The sequence below is a fragment of the Thamnophis sirtalis genome, unplaced genomic scaffold (assembly GCF_051295495.1).
Source record: "Thamnophis sirtalis isolate CommonGarterSnake01/CBP01778 unplaced genomic scaffold, rThaSir2_p1.2 scaffold_7, whole genome shotgun sequence".
NCBI lineage: Eukaryota > Metazoa > Chordata > Lepidosauria > Squamata > Natricidae > Thamnophis > Thamnophis sirtalis.
Genome location: NW_028261387.1, coordinates 87,055,052 through 87,076,316, shown reverse-complemented (window position 1 = coordinate 87,076,316; position 21,265 = coordinate 87,055,052). Strand labels below are relative to the sequence as shown.

Here is a 21,265-nt window from a genome sequence, read left to right as displayed (position 1 = left end):
TTTTCTGTTGCTGCCCCGACCCTATGGAACGAGCTCCCCATGGAGATCCGCACCCTCACCACGATCCAGACCTTCCGCGCAGCCCTCAAGATCTGGCTCTCCCAGCAGGCCTGGGGATAGGCTCCAATTACCCGCCCGAGTGTTTGATTGTTGAATGAAAGTTGTGTTTTATTATTTTTCTTTTGTTCACAAAGTGTTTGTTTTGACCTTGCACTTCCCCCCCCTGTGGATGTAAGCCGCCCTGAGTCCCCTCAGGGAAAAGGGCGGCATATAAATCCCAATAAACCTAAACCTAAACCTAAACCTAAACATGGTTCAATAGGATGTATTTCTGGTTGTGTTTTACTGCCCATGTTTGGTAACAATGCATAAGCAATAACAATAGCAATAGCAGTTAGACTTATATACCGCTTCATAGGGCTTTCAGCCCTCTCTAAGCGGTTTACAGAGTCAGCATATTGCCCCCAACAATCCGGGTCCTCATTTTACCCACCTCAGAAGGATGGAAGGCTGAGTCAACCTTGAGTCGGTGAGATTTGAACAGCTGAACTGCTGAACTGCAGTCAGCTGAAGTAGCCTGCAGTCCTGCACTCTAACCACTGCGCCACCTCGGCTTACCATGAAACCTAGAAAGTCCTGTCATGTTTTATGGACAGACAATGGAATCACTTACAATGTAGTAAGACAAAAGTAGCAGCCTTACTGTCTGGCCAATGGGAATGTGTGTTCCCTTTCAGAATAAGGCAAAGGGAATGGGAGATTGCAATTTGAAGAAACATTTATCAAGGGAAGAAAAAAGGGGCATTGTTAATACTAGCAACCGAGCAAAAAAAGTTCTGAAGGAGGGCAGAAATTGAATGAGCCATGAAGAAACAGAAGCCTACCAGCTTTATGTCTTAAAAATCCCTGTTAAGTTCCCAGCTTCTCCAGTTTGAAAGGTCCCAGGGAGATGAACTGGGAAAGACCTTTGCCTGAAGACATTGTAGACAAAGTCAGTGCAAACTTTACTGAGACTAGAGATAATTGAGCTGGATATATAGATATTGTAGTGCTACAGATTCCAGCATCCCTTGTAGGATCATGTCATGTAGGATCTTGTAGAGACTCACATTTTCAACACAAGATGAAGTGGCATAAATGTATTCTGTTGGTGCCAATGAGTCAACCTCATGGTGAAGTGAAGTGGGCTTCAAAAATTTCAGCAAAGGGTTCTCTGCCAGGTTGCTGGGTGGGCATGGCCATGATGGGTGTGGCCTAGTTGGCCTCCTGCACCACGGCGGGGTGGGTGGGGTTTCACCTTCTCTGGCTCTGGAGGCTTTCCTTGAGCCTCTGGGAGGGGGAAAACTTCCTCTCCTGGGCTCCTGAGGCCCTCTGGAGCCTGGAAACGGGCCCACCTTCTGGAACTTTTGGGAGGCCCACTTTCCCCCCTCCCCGAGCCTCTTCGCGGGCCCTGCATTTACTTTGCATCCAAAACGGGCCATGGCAAGACTCCTGGGAGGAAAGGTACAGGATGGGAGGGGCCAACCAGGTGTGGGATTTGGTAGTTCCCCGAACCAGTAGCAGCCCACCCCTGGTACAGACTAAGTACAAAGCATTTAATCTCTGGTACATATTTTGCAAAAATATGAATAGCCACAAGATGTCAGTAAAGGAAAACCTCTTTGCTGCCATCTAGTGTCTCAGCTGAAATTGTTATCCTTCAGATCTGATCGACCTCTTCATTTATTCAGGAAAAATAACCTTATTAAGGCTGGACTGAGATTTTATGGCATCTTTCCTGTGAAATGAAATAATGTGTCTTTCTCATTATTTTTTTTAAAAAAGATTAATTATTATACAGGCTGTCAACACATGATCTTTATGGCTAATTAACTGCCTTATTTTATCAGAAAAAAATTGATTTACCTGACTAATTGCTGAAAATAATTGATTTATCTCAAGGCAGGTGGTTGTATTCTAAAGATGATTAACTTAGGCATTTCTCTTCACACATATTTTTAAAGAAGCAAATAGCCTCAGTTGATACAGAGTTCTGAAGTCTTCTTGCTAATCAGGTTTTTATAACAATCTGATCATAAAGACCAACCTTTTAAACAAAATTTACAGTCTTAACCTAAGATGTATAATTATTACTTGAAAATCTATTTCTTTAACCGTATGAGAAAATTGCAGAGATTTGTTTATTAGAGGTAAGGAATTAAAATAGCAAAGGAAATTGTTTTAAATGTTTTTTTTTCTTCACTGGAATAACACTGAGAAGCAAAAATTATACTACAATCTGCTTTCAACTGCAAAGTATTGAAATAGTCACAAAAAGCAGGGGGGAGAGGAAATCAACAATAGAAAATTAATGTAAGCGATTGGCAAAGTCTTCTAAATGCTTTCCCACACAAGATTGTAAGACATGGCACCAATTTCAATCTGAACTTAAAAATGAAGAAGAATCTGTGGAATACTCTAAAACATATTGAGACTCTAAAAAGGGGACAGAGAAGGGCAGAAAAGATGATTGGGGGACTGGAGGCTAAAGCAAACAGTGAAGAGTTTAGAGAGTTTAGAGTAGTTTATTTATATGCCGCCCTTTTCCCTGGGGGGACTCAGGGCGGCTTACAACTCGAAAGGAGGGGAAAACAAACAGACTAACACCTAAGACAGTACATCATTAAAAGCACAACATTCATACAATTCGGGTGGGTTACGGTCTTTAAACCCAGGCCTGACGGGATAGCCAGATTTTGAGGGCTGTGCGGAAGGTCTGGAGGGTGGTGAGGGTACGAATCTCCATGGGGAGATCGTTCCATAGGGTCGGAGCTGCCACCGAGAAGGCTCTCCTCCACGTGGTTGCCAGTCGACATTGACCGGCAGATGGAACTCGGAGGAGGCCTAATCTATGGGATCTAATTGGTCTAGTGGAGGTAATTGGCAGTAGGCGGTCTCTCAAGTACCCAGGTCCAATACCATGAAGGGCTTTGTAGGTGACAAGTAGCACCTTGAAGCGTATTCGGAGATCGACAGGTAGCCAGTGCAGCTCGCGGAGGATAGGTGTTATGTGGGTGAAGCGAGGTGCACCCACAATCGCTCGCGCGGCCGCATTTTAGACTAGCTGAAGTCGCCGAATACTCTTCAAGGGCAGCCCCATGTAGAGCACGTTGCAGTACTCCAGCCTAGAGGTCACCAGGGCACGAGTGAATCCTTGTAGGAACTGGTTTTTTTTTTTTTAACCTGTGTCCTCAGTTGTCCTACCCTGCTTGTAAATCTCTCCATATTGCTTTATCTGGGCCCGCTTTGGTGCCTGGCAGTGTTCCCTATTGTCAATTAGGGAAGATCTACTGCAATTAAGGGAAGTTGGGCAAGATATCCAGTTGTGAACACCATGATACAAAAAGGTGTGGAGACTCTAGGAAGTGTGCAGAGAAGAGCAACAAAGATGATTAGGGAACTAGGGGCTTAAACATACGATGAAAATTTCTAGTCCAGGGGTTTCATTGAAGGCTGCATCAGGGTTGCCTTTGACGTCAGGTGAATGATGTAGGCATGGTCAAGGTGAGTGCGGCCATCTCAACGTCACTCGTGTTGGGGACGCCTGTGGTGGCCCGAGCACTCTGCCAGCAAAAACACGTTCCCAAGCTCTAGTTTCGGCTGTGAAAGCCTCCTGCCACCCTCTGCCAGTGAAAGCTTCACTTTTGCTGGCAGAGGCACTGTGGCCCAGTTCTTTGCTGTTTCCAGGTCAGTCCTGCGGGCCAGATCTAAGCACCACACGGGCCAGATCCGGGCCCCGGGCCTTGTATTTAGCACTCCTGGTCTAGTCTAACAAAGAGAAGGACTAGGGGGTGACTGATAGTAGTGTTCCAATATCTAAGGGGCTGTCACAGAGAGGAGGGGTTCAAGCTATTCCCGAAAGCACCCAAAGGCAGGAGAAGCAGTAATGGATGGAACTTATCAAAGAGAGATGCAAATTAGAATTAAGGAGAAATTTCCTGTCAGTAAGAACAATTAATCAGTGGATAAGCCTGCCTGCCTCCAGAAGTTGTGGGTACTCTGCTCCATCATTGGAGGTTTTTAAGAAGAGGCTGGACAGCCATTTGTCTGGAATGGTATAGCGTCTCCTGTTCAAGCAGGGAGCTGGACTAGCAGACATCCAAAGTCCTGTCCAACTCTGTTATTCTCTCCTCTATATTTCTTAAGCCAGGAGTCCTCAACCCCTGGTCTGTAGACCACAGTGGTGAATTGCAGGCAGTACGCGCCGGTATGGGCGTACCAGAGCTTGCACAGAGGACCGGATACCGTTCCGGCTTCCGGAGGCGCTAAGATGCATGTGTGTGCTGCACACGTGTGCGGCATTGCGCGTCCATGTGGACGCTTCCGGGCCTGTTCCAACTGTACCGGTTGGAATGGCATCTGGAACCACCACTGGTGGACCAACAATGGTCTGGCAGAAAATGGTCTGCACAAGCAAGCATAGCCCCATCCGCGTGCAGGCAGGATGCAGGCACATTCCACCAGTCCGCGGAAAAACAGTTCTCCACAGAACTCGCCCAAGGCATCCAAAAGATTGGTGGTGGTGGGGGGGGGGGGAGGGAAACATATCCAATCTGAACTGTTCAGAAATCTGTCTTAATGATATTCCATACAGAGTACCTGGAAAATTAAGGGCAAAAGATTATTCTAGGAATCCGTAATATTACTAAACGTGTATTGAATCTTAAGATACATATAAATAGAAGCATATTTTAATTTATTGTTTATGGTTTTCGTGACATTTCACTTGTCATATAGGAAGGATGAATCAAGTGACACTTTTAAGAGTTGGTCAAAGTTGATATATTCCAGACAGCAGTCGGTTTCACATTTTGTTACCACCGGTTCGCCTCGCGTGCGCCCACTTGCTTTGCATTTTGCTCACTTTGCATTTTGCTCGCGAAGGAGCTTTGCTCGCGAAGGAGCTTTGCTCGCGAAGGAGCTTTGCTCATGCGCACCTTCCACACATGCGCCCGGCCTTAAAAATGTGCCTAAATAGGACGGCATAGAGCTCTACTGGAGTCTGTGATGAAGAGTATACAGCAGGGGTGAAATCCACCTGTGATTTGCTTCCATGGTTTTATTTCTTAAAAATCCCCACTTTTAGTAGTATAATGCATTGCTTGGCATCATAAAATTCTCTCTCTCACACACACACAGTCACACACCCACACACCCACACATACACACACAAAATGCAACCATGAGAGGATGTTTGCTGTGGTTAAAGGTATACACCAAGAGACCCCGAGTTCTACTTCTATCAATACTGTTGTCTTCTGATCCTTATCTTCTATCATGATGTCTAGCCGATTAGCCAGCCCCCTACCCTTGTTTCCCTGAAAATAAGACCTCCCTGGATAATAAACAGACCCACCTGTCATTTCTGCTACCAGTTCAGGTGAACCGGTCTGAACTGGCTGAATCCCACCTCTGATTCTATATCTGGATATAGGCCCATGTACATAAATGCAGTTCAAAATCCGAACTTTTCTTTTTCACGTTCCCAAACATGGGATTAAAAAAAAAATGCTTGAGAAGGCAAGAAAACAGCATAAACAACTGACCGTCTTTGAGACTGCATTAATTAAGAAACTAGGAAAACAACTGACGCTTCAAAATAAATCTTTAAACGTAGCAGCAAAGATTTAGCAACTTGTCTGCTTATTGAATATTAATCTCCTTCCAGATCCCAAAATATCTGTTAACATTTTCACAGGATGTCGTTTATATGCAAACTTTGGTCAAGGAAAAAGAAGGGTTCGGCCGAGACAGCAGCCTGTAGAATTTAGGGATTTGAGAAACGGGAATTAAATGCTGTCATATTTGCACATAGGGGGAAAAAAAGGAATCTCAAAACTGAACTGAAAAGAAATTGAAGCCTTTTGGTATTCAAAACAGAATATAGATCTCAAACTATGCTATTAATTATGAACTATTGCTACAAAATACTGATCTCCATTTGAATTCAAGAATCTGGAATGTATTACAGATAGTCCTCAACTTGTTGCTAAGCAAGATAGTTGTTAAGTGAATTTCCCACCATTTTACAACCTTTCTTGCCGCAGTTGTTAAGTGAATCACTGCAGTTCTTAAGTTAGTAACACGGTTGTTAAGTGAATGTGATGCCCACTGACTTTGCTTGTCAGAAGGTCACAAAATGGGATCACATGATTCCTGGACACCACAACCTTCATAAATATGCATGCGTTATTTATTAATTTATTGATGTATGTCTTAAATATGCAATTGTCAAGTGTCCAAATTTTGAGTGTGGGACTTTAGAGATGCTGCACCAGTCATGAGGGTGAAAAATCATCTGACGTTACTTTTTTCAGTGCCACTGCAACTTGGAGTAGTCACTAAATGAATGATTGTAAGTCGGAGATAACCTGTATATTATTTTGTAATCAGTACTTCTAACTTGCTCCCCATTTTTTTATACTTTACAAATCTTGAGGATTCAGACATCCTTGAGGTTAGAGGGGTTGTCAAAAAATGTCAAAACTGTAGTGAAGATAGTCCTCAACTTGCAACCGTTCATTTAGTGACCATTCAAAGTTACAACAACCCTGAAAAAAAGTCGTGACCCGTCAAATGCACGCTCGACAAAAGCGCACCGACAAAACCGCAGCGATAAAACCGCGAGTTCGAAATCGCACCCACAAAAGGGCGCCCACAAATGCGCGCCGACAAAAGGGTTAGGGTTAAGGTAAGGGTTAGGGTAAGGGTAAGGGTTAGGTTTAGGGTTAGGTTTAGGGTTAGGGTTAGGGTTAGGGTTAGGGTTATTATGTTGTTTTCGTGTTGTTTGTTGATGTCATGCTTTTGTCGGCGTGCATTTGTCAGCATTTTTCGGCGACCTTCTGTGGGCACGATTTCGACCTCGTGGTTTTCTCGCCGCGGTTTTGTCGGGCGCGCTTTTGTCGAGCGCGCATTTGTCAGTGAACCAAAAAAAGTGACTTATGACCTGTTTTTCACAGTTACAATCTTTCCCGCATCCCCAAGATCATGTGATCAAAATTCAGATACTTGGCAGTTGTGTCCCAAGGTCATGTGATCACCTTTTGTGACCTTTTGACATGCAAAGTCAATGGGGAAGTCAGATTCACTTAACAACTGGATTACTTACTTATCAATTGCAGTGGTTCACTTAACAACAGAGGCACGAAAGGTCATAAAACGGGGCAAAATTCACTTAACGCATGTCTCGATTAGCAACAGAAATGTTGAGCTCTATTGTGGTCATAAGTTGAGAACTACCTGTAATCTCTGTGTATTACGGAATCCATCTAGAAATAGGGAGTAGCTTTGATCACATGGTCATAACCAATTTATTAACTTTTGTGACCCACTGCGTATTCCCCAGTGGGATGAGATTCCACCGGAAAGTTCCTAACACCAGCACTCAAAATGATATGGAGATACTTCCTTTTCTTTCTCAATAATTTTTTTCCCCTTGGGGATGAAATATGATGAAAAAAAGGAGTAGAATAAGATTGGAACATTACATATAGAGGGTGCCATTTGATTCCTCGGAAAATTTCAGAAATGAATAAAGCCTCGTCTGGAGAACAGACTGATTGTAATAAGATTGATGGGGAAGCAATGCGCCAGATTTTGGCTCTGCATAAAATTCAGGGTGTAGATAATTCCACATACTATTAGAATGGACAAGTGCAATATTTTATCCCCGAGGTATTATTTTATTTCATAATAAAGGACATCACAGTTTATCGTATCATGATTATTTTCAGAATGAATGTTAACGCAGTTGGATTCAGGATATCTTAGATAAATGCAACATTGATAGGTTTGAATGTTATAGTTCATGTTCTTTCAGTTCATGAAATTCTGCATTAGATCGGAATGGATATATGATATATAATAATTTGGTATGATTTTTACATGCTGAACCCAAACCAGATGGTGTTAGGAAAGACTGGGGACATCTCACTATGAAAATGTTTTCCTCCTCCTCCTCCTCCAGAGGTGGGCTGTTCCCAGTTTGGCTCGGATCGGCTGAACCGGTAGCGCTCACAGCAGGAGGCTCCGCCCACCTGCTTGGACGCTTCTGCGCATGCACAGAAGCATCACGAGTGTGCGCGAGTAAATAGTAAAAAAATGGAAACCCACCACTCTCCTCCCCCAAGAAGTAACCTGGAAGGTTAAATTTTGTTAAAACTGCTGACATGTGTAGAGTGCGTGTGTGCGCAGCACGCAATCACCATATTGGTTGTTAAACCGGCAGGATCCCGCCACTGGAAACGTCTCCAAAGAAAACCAAAGAAAACCCACTTGCCTTTTGCGGGAAAAAACGTCTTTGGGATATCAGAGAAACCTTTGAAATAGCAATTCCACAAACCTAACTTTACCTGGCATTCTTGGTTTGGAAAAAAAAAAGCCTAAACGCAGCTGGATTTACTTCAGAGAAAATACAAAGAAGGAACACAAGACGCGAAGAATATACAAGCAGCTTGGCTGCAGCTGACCACAACTGTCTAACAGTGTGAATGATGTACATCGTTGCACACGCGGATGGGCACTGGCTCGGTGTATCACTGAAAGAACAAAGGAGCCTAATGCATTTATCAGTGGGTATCACAATGTGTTGATGAAAATGCAAGACATGGATTAGTGGGTTTAAATTGAAGAGAGGCAATTACGGTTGAATGCGGGGAAAAAAAATCATGGTAACAGTAAGAGACGCTTACTGGGGAACCAATGACAAAGTCAGGTGGTACCTTCCCCTTGGTTGGAAGTGATCAAGCTGCCACAAAGAAGAATGAGTCAAATTAGTCGCCAAAGCACCAGACGGAAGGACAAGAAACAGTGGCTGGAAACTAATCAAAGAGAGAAGCAACCTGAAATCAAGGAGAAACTTCCTAACAGTGAGGATAATTAACCAGTGGAACAACTTGCCTCCAAAAATCATGGCTGCTCCATCACTGGAGATTTTTAAGAAGAGTCTACGGTAAAGGTTCCCCTCGTGCCTGTGTGCTAGTCATTCCCAACTCTAGGGGGCGATGCTCATCTCCGTTTCAAAGCCGAAGAGCCAGCGCTGTCCAAAGACGTCTCTGTGGTCATGTGGCTGGCATGACTAAACACTGACGGTGCATGGAACGCTGTTACCTTCCCACCAAAGGTGGTTCCTATTTTTCTACTTGCATTTTTACATGCTTTTGAACTGCTAGGTTGGCGGAATCTGGGACAAGTAGCAGGAGCTCATTCCATTACGCAGCACTAGGGATTCGAACCGCCGAACTGTCAACCTTTCTGATCGACAAGCTCAACATCTTAGCCACTGAGCCACCACGTCCTCTAAGAAGAGTCTAGACAGTCACTTATCTGAAATAGTATAGGTTCTTCTGCTTGAGCAGGGGGCTGGACTAGAAGATCTCTAAGGTCTCTTCCAGCTCATTTATTCTAAGTCTAAGCTGGCTAGTTATCTGTTGTGGCCCAGCAGGAGCCGTTGGAGCTGCAAACAGACTCTGATAGCGAGGGGCACTATGAGTCGGCTCTGGAAGATGTGGAGGACCCTGGACAGGGTTCAGACTCCAAGCAGGGACCAGAGAGGCTGGTTGGTCACCAGGAGGTGCCTGAGGCATGGAGCAGCGGTGAAAGCCAAAGGGAATGTGCCCATGACATCAGGCCTTGGAGCAGTGGCGAGGAGCTAAGGGAGTTGGTCCCGGACGGCAGGCAAAGGTGGGCAGATAAGCAACGACAGCAACTATGCAGATGCAGAAGATAATTGGACCCAGGTGGTTGTAATTAGGTTCCACCCAAGAGAGTATATAAGGAGAGACTTTGGGAGGAGGCTGTTTGCAGGATTCAACTAATATACCAGCGCTGGAGAAGCTCTCATGTGCACAGCGCGCGTACCCAAGGAGACCATCTGGCCCCGTCGCAGCATATCGGTTGCGACAGGATCCGGAACCCACCTCTGGACTGCACAATATTGAAGAAGCAAACCCTCATCCTTCCGCATTGCCTTTGAAGGACATCAAGTAAAAATACTTGATTCCTCTTTTCCATTGCAGGAACCAATCTGGGTCAGTCACCAGGAACAGAGGTTTTGTTTTCCAAGCTTTTGGACTTGTATCCGGAGCCCATCTTCAGAGAACTTCTCTCTAACAGAGTGTGCGGTAGTTATATGTTGCCTGTTGTATGTGGCTTTTTAGATGTTGATTGGGGTGTGTGTTGATAGCTGGTTATTCATTATTTGGCTATTATTTGCTTGTGCTGTGCAGCCCTTGCCTGCTAAGTAGCACTTAGCACTAGCACTTAAGATTTTTATACCACTTCGCAGTGCTTCGCAGCCCTCTCTAAGTGGTTTACAGAGTCAGCTTATTGCCTCCAACAGCCTGGGTCCTTATTTTACCGACCTTGGAAGGATGAAAGGCTGAGTCAACCTTACGCTGGTGAGAATCGAACTGCTGAACTACTGGCAGCCAGCAGTTAGCAGAAGTAGCCTGTAGTACTGCATTCTAACCACTGTGCCACCATAGCTTGGTACTTGATAAGCTGGTGGTAAATCAGCATTCCTGGTGAAGGGGGACCTCTTTCCCAGACTTCAATCACTTCCCTGGCTGTTTTTCTGTCTGCTCGTCCAACAATCTTAGTAGCTGCAAAATTGAATGTATAATTCTTTTTCCATTCTCTGATCCGACAGGAGCAACAGTGATACAGGCTAAATGTGTATTTCAGAATAAGACATTTCCTCTGCTTCGGAATCTCAAACTTTATCTTGTTTCTCTAATATTCTGATCTAAGACAAGCCAGATTTCTTAAATAACAGATCAATAGTCCAACTTGAGTCTATTATCTAAAAATAGCTTTATGAGACATTCAGACATACCTGGTTTAGATCCTTCATCAACAGATCCGTTATAGACTTGGTTTAGGAATTCCGGCCTGTTGTCATTCATGTCGATCACATAAATGTAGAGATCAATTGGATTCTCCACTTTGTTCCCATTCATATCTACGGCGTGTGCTCTAAGCTGTTAAAAGAAAATAAAGAAATAAAAAACAGAGAGGTCACCATTTTATGGAATGCAACATCCAAATAAGTATATGGAAAGAAAAAAACACCAAATCGTTAAACACTCTAAACCTTTGAATACTTCTGAATGTTTTTTAAAAGCTTTCTTTCTTTCTTATACTGAAATTTACCCTGCTAATTTTGGTAAACACCAACAGAAGAAAATATGAGGCTTCATGATGTGCCTTCAAATTGGTGTCGATGTTTAGTTACTATATAGCTGGTTTAATGGGTTTTGTATCATTTTTTGGACAAGTGTGAGCTATTAGAGCAGGGGTGTCAAACTCGATTTCATTGAGAGACACATCAGGGTTGTGTTTGACCTTGAGGAGTGGGGGGTGGCCAGCTCGATGTCACTTGTGTTGGGGGCGCCTGTGGTGGCTCGAGTACTCTTCCAGCGAAAGTGGGCTCTCGAGCTCTGTTTCGGCTGCAATGGCCTCCTGCAACCTTCTGCCAGCGAAAATGGAGCCCAGGAGGGTCACACGCAGTCCTCCTGAGCTCTGTTTTTGTTGGCAGAGGCACCAGGGGCCAGTCCTTCACTGTTTCCAGGGAGGCCCCGCGGGCCAGATCTAAGCATCCTGCTGGCCGGATTCGGCCCCCGGGCCTTGACTTTGACACCCCTGTATTAGAGATTCCACTCCTATCCTATTTTGCCAGGTCTGCAGGAATTTCACTGGTAATATATGCAAACAGCTAGTCCTCGACTTATGACCACAACTGAGAGCAGAAATTCCATGGCTAAGCAAGATGAAGCACTCGGTTTTATGAAGGTTCTTTTGCCATGGTTATTAAGCAAATCTGTGCAGTTGTTAAATGAAGCATTCAAATGGCGATCACGTGACTTCAGGACCCTGCAGCCATTGTAAATACACGCCGGTTGGCAACCGCCCGAGTTGTCATCTTGTGACTGTAAGAATGCTGCAAATGGTTGGAAGTGTGATGACCAGTCACTTTAAGTCCTGTTTTTTCCAGTTGTAACTTTAAACAGTCGCTAAACTAATGGCTGTAAGTGGGAGGACTATCTGTATGTATGTTTGTGTATTCTTATCTACAGTGGGGAAAAAGAAGCTATCAAGATGAAGTCACAAAGGTGCTTTTTTCAAGAGGCAACTGGGCTTCCTTGGTTTTGAGGATGTTTTACTTCTCCTCCAAGAAGCTTCTTCAGCTCTGAACTGGATGGTGGGGAACGGAAGGATTTATACTCCTTGCAATAGCAATAGCAATAGCAGTTAGACTTATATACCGCTTCATAGGGCTTTCAGCCCTCTCTAAGCGGTTTACAGAGTCAGCATATTGCCCCCAACAACAATCCGGGTCCTCATTTTACCCACCTCGGAAGGATGGAAGGCTGAGTCAACCCTGAGCCGGTGAGATTTGAACAGCCGAACTGCTGAACTGCAGTCAGCTGAAGTAGCCTGCAGTGCTGCATTTAACCACTGCGCCACCTCGGCAGACAGCTGGTCATTTGCATCCTTTTTAGAGAGTTGCTGAGGCCACCTGGAGGTTTGTCCTCAGGGTCACCTGAGTAGTGCAAATGGATGTGGAGCCTTTTTGGAACTGTTGTAGAAAGATGGTGTCATATCCTTCCACCTCTCTTAAGAGAGGGCTGTTCAGCTTTGACACAGATTGTCTCTTTGACCCCATCTTTCAAACCAGTGGTCCTCTCTGTCCAAAATGTGGACTTTACTGTCTTTAAAAGAGTGGAGGCCATCTATGAAATTGAACAGCCCTCTCTCAACAGAGATTGAGGGATACAACATCATCTATCTCCAGTTTACAACACAGTCCTCTTAGCAGTTCCAAGAAGGCTCCACACTGATTTGTACTACTCAGAGGACACAGATAAACCACCAAGTGGTCTTAACGATTCACTAAAATAATGCAAATAACCAGCTGTCTGCAAGGAGTAAAAATCCTTCCGTTCCCCACCATAGAGTCAGAACTGAAAAAGCTTCTTGGATGAGAGGAGAAATGTCTTCAAAGAAAAAAAAATGAAAATCTAGTTGCCTCTTGAAAAAGCATCTTTGGGACCACCATGACCTGGATGACTGAGAATCTCCATAGATATCAAGAGGAAGACGAACCAAAAAGTGGCATATGCTTACATTGTGTGCAAATTTAATCAACACAGTGGGGAAACCTGACTGTACTTTGATAGATTTATTTCAGGGGTGGATTCCTGCCAGTTCTAAGCTCTTCTATAGAAGAGGTTCCACAAATCTACAGTGCCATTTAGAACCGGTTCCAGTTCCCTCTCCCTGCCCGTCCACACATCATCAAGATGAAGAGCGAGAGGAGGAATTCTGGGAGTTGAAGTCCACAAGTCTTAAAACTGTCAAGTTTGAACACCCCTGGTTTTTTTTTCTAAAGGGTTAGGGGTTCAAGGCTCTTGTAACTTGACAGCTTTAAGATTTGCGTGCTTCAAATGCCAGAGTTTCTGAGCCAACATTTTGGTTGCTAAGCAAGAGCGTTGTTAACTGATTTTCACCACATTTTACAAGTTGGCCACACCCACCCAGTCACATGACTGCCAAGCCACTCCCACCTGGTCACATGGCCAGCAAGCCACTCCCACAAAGCAGGCCACACCTACAGAAGAGGTTCTAAAATTTTTTGAAACCCACCACTGATTTATTTCAAACGCTAGCTTATCTTTATTATTGTACAATTATTAATAGCATGCTTGTGGTAACATCCTCATCTAATAATACTTTTGTGAGCAAGAGACAGCTGCGGAGAGCAGAGGCTCAGTTTTTTGATGATTATTTTGAGGGAGAACATTTGAACTGGTCCAAATCACAGAGAGGTTATTTGTCATAAAGGAGAATATTTGTAGCTCAGGGTTGAAATGAGGATCCTTGGTGCTCTCTCAGCTTGCTCGCTTTCTTGCAAAACTCGCACTGATGATAGCAATAGCAACAGAACTTAGACTTATATATTGCTTCTTAGTGCTTTAAAGCCCTCTCTAAGTGGTTTAAAGAGTCAGCCTATTGCCCCCAACAATCGGGGTCCTCATTTTACCAACCTCGGAAGGATGGAAAGCTGAGTCACCCTTGAGCCTGGTGAGATTCGAACTGCCAAAGTGCTGGCAGCCGGCAGTCAGCAGAAGTAGCCTGCAGTATTGCACTCTAATCCCTGCATCAGGCTTTATGTTACCTAATTGCCATATTTTTTGGACTATAAGACTCATCGGTGTGTAAGACGCACCAAGATTTCAAAGAGGTAACTAAGAAAAAAAAGTTTTTGTCTTCCCCGGCCCCCATGAGGCCGGGGAAGGAGCCAAGGTGGCGCAGTGGTTAAATGCAGCACTGCAGGCTACTGCTAGATCAGCAGGTCAGCGGTTCAAATCTCACCGGCTCAGGGTTGACTCAGCCTTCCATCCTTCCGAGGTGGGTAAAATGAGGACCCAGATTGTTGGGGGCAATATGCTGACTCTCTGTAAACCGCTTAGAGAGGCCTGAAAGGCCTATGAAGCGGTATATAAGTCTACTGCTATTGCTATTGCTATTGCTATGAGCACTCTGCAGACTTCAGCAGGGCTGGGGGAAGGCAAAAATACCCCCATTTTTGTGAAAAATGGGCAGAAAAGGGGCCCCTTTTGCAAAAATGGAGGCGTTTTTGCCTTGCCCCAGCCCTGCTGAAGCCAACAGAGTACTCCTGGGGCCAAGGGGAAGGAAAAAACGCCTCAATTTTTGTGAAAAACAGCCCATTTTTTTTCAAAAATGGGATATGGGGGTGGGGCTTCAGGAGGCCAAAAGTTGCTGTATTCAATGTATAAGACGCACCAACATTCCCATGCTCTTTTAGGGGGGGGGGAAGGTGCGTCTTATACTCCAAAAATATGGTAGGTAATGAAACATCTGCAAGAAAACAAGCAAGCTCAGAGAACACCAAGGACCTCCTTTATCTTCTTCCCTGATTGGGGTCATTTGGATCAGGGAATTCACCATTCTCCTGGTTATTGGAAAAGTTGTAGAGAGAAACTTGTTTCCATCAAAGCTGAACCCAGAAACTATAAAAGTCAAAAATTGTCAGTCAAGAAGATGGAAGAATTACTGCAACTTTCTCTCCCCTCCCCCACTCAGTTATCAATACAAATATCAAGAAAATAATATCTCCTTAGAACTGCCATCTGCTCCTCTCCAAGTTTCCATGGTTGCCTATTCTTTTATTTGTATATTGTATCGGAAGCTACTTCCAGCTTGTCATTTCTGTTGTTATTCACACGGATACTAATTGACATCAAACACATTATTACAATGCAAAGCTCACCAATCTGTTGCAAAGAAGTAAGACGATGAGCAAATTGTACAATCATTTTAAGTTTCTATCTAGTCTGAAACATTGTAAGGAGATCCATTTTCTGACAAACAATCTTGAACCTCAGCAGCAAAAATATTTATCTACTAGCTGATAACTTGGCGTTGCCAGGGAATTAATTTATAGGGGGGAAATGTCTGGACCAAAATTAATTTCTAATGTTGGATTCCCCCCCCCCCTTTACCAGAGGGAGCTCCCTCATGGAGTACAGTGAAGCCGTTACCATGGCAATTCCACTTTGCTGCCCAGTAGAATCCATTTTACGACAGTACAGTAGAACCCATTTTAAGGCACAACAGGCTGTATTTAGAGAACACACACTCCAAGAGGTTTTAGGAGTGTCTTACCCAGAGGTGGGTTCCTACCAGTTCGGACCGGTTCAGCAGAGTAAGTAGTAACTCAGCCTGCCATGCCCCCAAACCGGTTCTATCGATGGTGTGGCCATCTTGATTTTCGGTTCTGCGCATAAGCAGAACAATCATCATTGCAGAAATGTATTTTTTTCCCTTTTCTAATGTCGTGCATGTGGGTGCAGACCTTTTTAGGTGCAAATGCGCACATGCACAGAGCAAAATTCTTTTCGTGCCAAACTGGCAGTAATGGCGGCAGCAACCCATACCTGGTCCTACCCCCACAGTATTTTTCCCCAGAGTGTACTCAGTTTGGCTAAAATTGCTCAAGGCAATTTAGATAGATAGATAGATAGATAGATAGATAGATAGATAGATAGATAGATAGGTAGGTAGGTAGGTAGGTAGGTAGGTAGGTAGGTAGGTAGGTAGGTAGGTAGGTAGGTAGAGAAAGAGAGAGGGGGGGAGAGGGAGAGGGAGATAGATAGATAGATAGATAGATAGATAGATAGATAGATAGATGATAGATAGATAGATAGATAGATAGATAGATAGATAGATAGATAGATAGATAGATAGATAGATAGATAGATAGATTTAATTATTTGCAGAGCCCACCTATCCTTGTCCCAAATCTAAAGTCTCTGGGCAACCTATTTTCCAACAGAAAGAAAATCATTCCATTAGAACAATATTTTATATTAGAACAATATCACAGACCAACCAACCAATTGCAAACCCAAAGATGAGACTCTAAATAAAAACAAGTATGAGTGAAGTGTCCCCTCTGGTAAGGATGTAATAGCCTTCTTCGTGGAAGCATCTGGCTGACAGCTGCAGGAAACAAGGTAATTATTAATTTATTCACATTATACATTTATTAAGTAGTAATTTATATAGCACTTTTATGTAGCACCTGCATTCAGTAAGGACAATGTCTTAGTGCCCAAGGCCACAGCTGACATATCTGGGCTATGGAGGAAATGATGCAAATAACTAAAGGGTTTCATAAAAAATTGTGAGAGGCACTGGAATTCTTATGTTTGTATTGAGTTGTGGAATATTACGCTTGTATCTTAGGGCTTGCATTATAGCTTATCCTGGTTCCCAGCCTCAAATGACAGAAAATGACCATTACAGATAGACCTCAGCTAACAACCACAATTGAACCCAAAATTTACGTTGCGAAGTGAGACAGTTGTTAAGCAACAAAGTGTTTAAGTGTTTTCGGCTTCAGGTTTGTGTGAGTAAACATGAAGCCAAAAACACCAGCCTGAAGATGACAAATGAGACCTCGCCGAAACGTGTGTTTATGTGTGTGTGTTCCAGCATAACTCTGGAACACCTCGAGCAATTTTAATCAAACTTGGTACACAGATGACTTATTCTCTGGAAAAAATACTGTGGGGGTAAGACACCCTTAACACCCCTTGGTGTGTGTGTTCTGTTAAGATACAGCCTGTTGTGCCTTAAAATGGCATCTACTGTAATGACGTAAAATGACTTCTACTGTACAGTATAACCTCCGTGTGGGCCCTGCACTTACCTGGCATCCAAAAAGGGCCATGTGGAGACTCCTGAGAGAGGAGGGGAAGGCGAGGCAAGCCAGTCCTTGCAACTACCGGTTCAGTGAACCAGATGCAAAATTAGCATCTGGTTCACCCAAACCAGTCCAAACCAGCTGAATCCCAGTGTAGGTTGCAGATTACTGCAGATGGGCACACCGTCCAAATCCAAACTGTGTGTTGTGCGGAGGTGCATGTCCTGCTGATTGGTTGATCCAACTTCCTGTTCTTTGCTTTGCTGTTTGAGCGTTAAATGCATAGCCAGAATGTTATAGTTGCAGACATAACAAGGAAACACCTATGTCACCTTCCTGGAATGATTGACACATACCTTCCCTGACATAGAGTACCAGAGAAGTCTGGTCAACCCTTCACTCTGGATTTCACAACCTCACCAACCTTAAGGTGTATGGACTCCCACAATTCTTAAAGCTGCTGAGATTGAAAAACTCTCATCTTAACACTGATTAAACCCATTTCTATGATTGCACATGGTATTGGCTTTTATTAAACCTCAGTTCCCTTTTAATTTTGTTTGATCACTAAAAAGAGACTCCTTGATTCCATTGTGAAAAGTGGTCCATGTTCCACAGCCTAAAATAGAATAGATGGAAGGGACCTTTGAGGTCTTCTAGTCCAACCCCCTGCTCAAGCAGGGAACCCAAATACAATTTCAGATGAATGGTTGTCCAGTCTCTTTTTAAAAACTTCCAGTGTTGGAGCACCCACAACTTCTGAAGGCAAGCCGTTCCACTGATTAATTGTTCTACCTGTCAGGAAATTTCTCCTTAGTTCTAAGTTGTTTCTCTCCTTGATTAGACTTCACCCATTGCTTCTTGCCCTGCCTTCAGCTGCTTTCCAATGAAAGGTAAAGAATTAATGAAGCAAAAACATCTTTCCCAAAAGACATGGTTTTTTTCCCCCTTCTTCAATGAAGCTTAAAAAACAGAAAAGACTTATCAGTTCTACTCTTCATAATATTTTCAGTTAAGTTATCAGAGAGGGTGGCAGCGCTATAATTCTTTGCATCCTTCCTGGGCCCTTTTATAAATTGGTGTTACTTCCAGTACTTAAATACAGAGGCTAGGGGTTTGTAAAGCTGCAAATTTTGGGTAACAGTTGGCAATTTCGTTTCTTCCACTGCTTAATAGTCCTCCTGAATGCCACTAATTTTCCATGACTCATTTTTTTTAAATGTCATCCTTTGTCACCTCTATTTGACACACTTCATCTGAAGCATTTACCTGGGGAAAAAAAGAAGTGGTTTCATTTGCATATTTCTCCAGCATCTCCTAATGTACAAACAATTGGAACATTTAACTGCATTTGCTGCAATTTTCTTTTTCTCTTTCTTTTCACTTTGGCATTTAATGGCTCAGCCCACCTAGGCAGGCATTCCTTTTCTGGTTAGTATTGTTACTGTGGTTTGTTATTATTACATCTAACAATTTAATCCTAGAATTCTTTGTCTTCAAACTACAACGCCCATGAATGGATATTTTGCCATTCCTTCTTTTTTTATGCCCTTGCACTAGAACAGCTCTCTGAAAGACTATGGGAATTGCTTCAACATACTCTGAGGGCACCATGTGAAGAGATCTATATATGTATAAAAATGGCTCTCTCTCTCTCTCTGTATGTATGCATGCATGCATGCATGCATGTATGTATGTATGTATGTATCAGAGGTGGTATTCAGCAGGTTCTGACCAGTTCTGGAGAACCGGTAGCAGAAAGTTTGAGTAGTTCAGAGAACTGGTAAATACCACCTGTGACAAGTCCTGCCACCATTTATTCTCTACCTCCCAAGTCCCAGCTGATTGGGAGGAAATAGGGATTTTGCAGTATCCTTCCCCTGGAGTGGAGAGGAAATGGGGATTTTACAGTATCCTTCCCCTGCCACCAAGCCACGCCCACAGAACCGGTAGTAAATTTTTTTGAATCCCACCACTGGTATGTATGTGTATGTATGTGTGTGTATGTGTGCGTATGTGTGCGTGTGCGTGTGCGTGTGCGTGTGCGTGTGCGTGTGCATGTGCATGTGCATGTATATGTATATGTATATGTATATGTATATGTATATGTATATGTATATGTATATGTATATGTATATGTATATATGTATATGTATGTTCCAGCTTAACTCTGGAACACCTTGAGCAATTTCAACCAAACTTGGTACACAGATAACTTATTCTCTGGAAAAAAATACTGTGAGTGTGAACACCCCTCGGTGTGTGTGTTCTGTTAAGATACAGCCTGTTGTGCCCTAATGCCCTACTGGCTTCTACTGTACAGCACATTGGAGTTGCCATGGTAATAGCTTCAAAACACTCCACAAGGGGGCTCCCTCTGGTAAGAGGGAAAATCCAACATTAGAAATTATGTTTGGTCTGGACATTTCCCCCCTATAAATAAATACCCGGGCAATGCTGGGTTATCGGCTAGTCTACACTAAAACAAGACCAGAGAATCAAGAACATTTCTTCTTGTTGTCAGGGCATAGTATAGAAATAATATTGATATGTACTTGATATGTACTTGACAAATGTGTGTGCATGTGCACACATGCATACATGTGTGTGTTTGTTTCTGTCTGTCTGTCTGTCTGTCTGTCTATCTATCTATCTATCTATCTTTCTATCTATCTATCTATCTATCTATCTATCTATCTATCTATCTATCTATCTATCTGTCTGTCTGTCTATCATCTATCTACCTACCTACCTACCTACCTACCTACCTACCTACCTACCTACCTACCTACCTACCTACCTACCTATCTATCTATCTATCTATCTATCTATCTATCTATCTGCTATATAGGGTGTATCTGTTCTGACCTAGGCTTCCCAAGATCATGAAGCAGAGTTCTTGTCCCGATAAAATCTCTTTTATTTACGTTAAAGGGAATTCCTCTCCAGCAAAGTCCCGGCAAACAGTCTTTCATGAGATTTCATAACAACAGACCTTTATCAGGCATTGAGAATTGCCAGGCCGATATCTTCCCCACGCTGTAGCAGCGGTTACTTGGCAAGAAGTCAGGAACAGATCTTCACCCTAATGAATTGAACTAATTGTCTCCTGCAAACTCCACTCCCCTTTCACTCCTCTTTATCCCCTATGGGAGGGGCCATTCACCATCCACCTGTGCCTTTACTCCCTAGTTAGCCCCTGTTCCTTAGCTGTTCCCTTCTCCTGGAAGCTCTGCGCATGCGCACATCAGGAACAGGCTCCAGCTGTTCTTCTGCCTCACTGATATCCAACTCTGAAGCCAGCTGATAACTGTTGGATGGCCCTGGCCCCATCTCTGCCTCCAATGCAGAGCCCTCATCATAGCCTGCCCCAGACACCAGGACTGGTCCATGTTCCTCCCCAACCTCCTCACTGTCTGAATCTGTTACCAGTTCCGCTGGCGGGCCACAACAGTTTCTATTACATACTGAATATATCTACTGTGTACTGTACAAACGGTATCTAGAGCCGAGGTGGCGCAGTGGGTAGAGTGCAGCACTGCAGGCCACTTCAGCTGACTGCTAGCTGCAGTTCGGCGGTTCAAATCTCACCGGCTCAAGGTTGACTCAGCCTTCCATCCTTCCGAGGTGGGTGAAATGAGGACCCGGATTGTTGTTGGGGGCGATATGCTGACTCTGTAAACCGCTTAGAGAGGGCTGAAAGCCCTATGAAGCGGTATATAAGTCTAACTGCTATTGCTATTGCTATCTACTGTATTTACAGGGCAAAGAAACAGCTTAACTTCTGGTGATTTCAAACAGAAGCTATCAAATATAATTATAACTTTGGCTTGAGGAGGAGTGAAGCAAAAACAAATCTGAAAGAAATGAGCTCTCTGCTTTGTTCTCAGCTTCATTTCAGAACAGAGGCATTTTCCAAGCAGAAAACCAACTGAGAAGAAATCATTGCTTCATTGTTCGAAGATAATAACTCTAATTCCAGGTACAAATTTTTTC

General features: G+C 43.6%; 1 protein-coding gene across 2 annotated transcripts in view; it reads right to left on the bottom strand.

Annotated features, from left to right (window-relative positions):
* Positions 1–21,265, bottom strand: part of CDH4 (cadherin 4) — a 1,112,351-nt gene that overhangs the window by 172,635 nt on the left and 918,451 nt on the right. For both annotated transcript variants that reach the window (XM_087720535.1, XM_087720536.1), the window contains exon 6: positions 10,874–11,018. In XM_087720535.1, the coding sequence (XP_087576661.1) occupies positions 10,874–11,018 (145 nt within the window). The remainder of the gene's footprint in view (positions 1–10,873; positions 11,019–21,265) is intronic.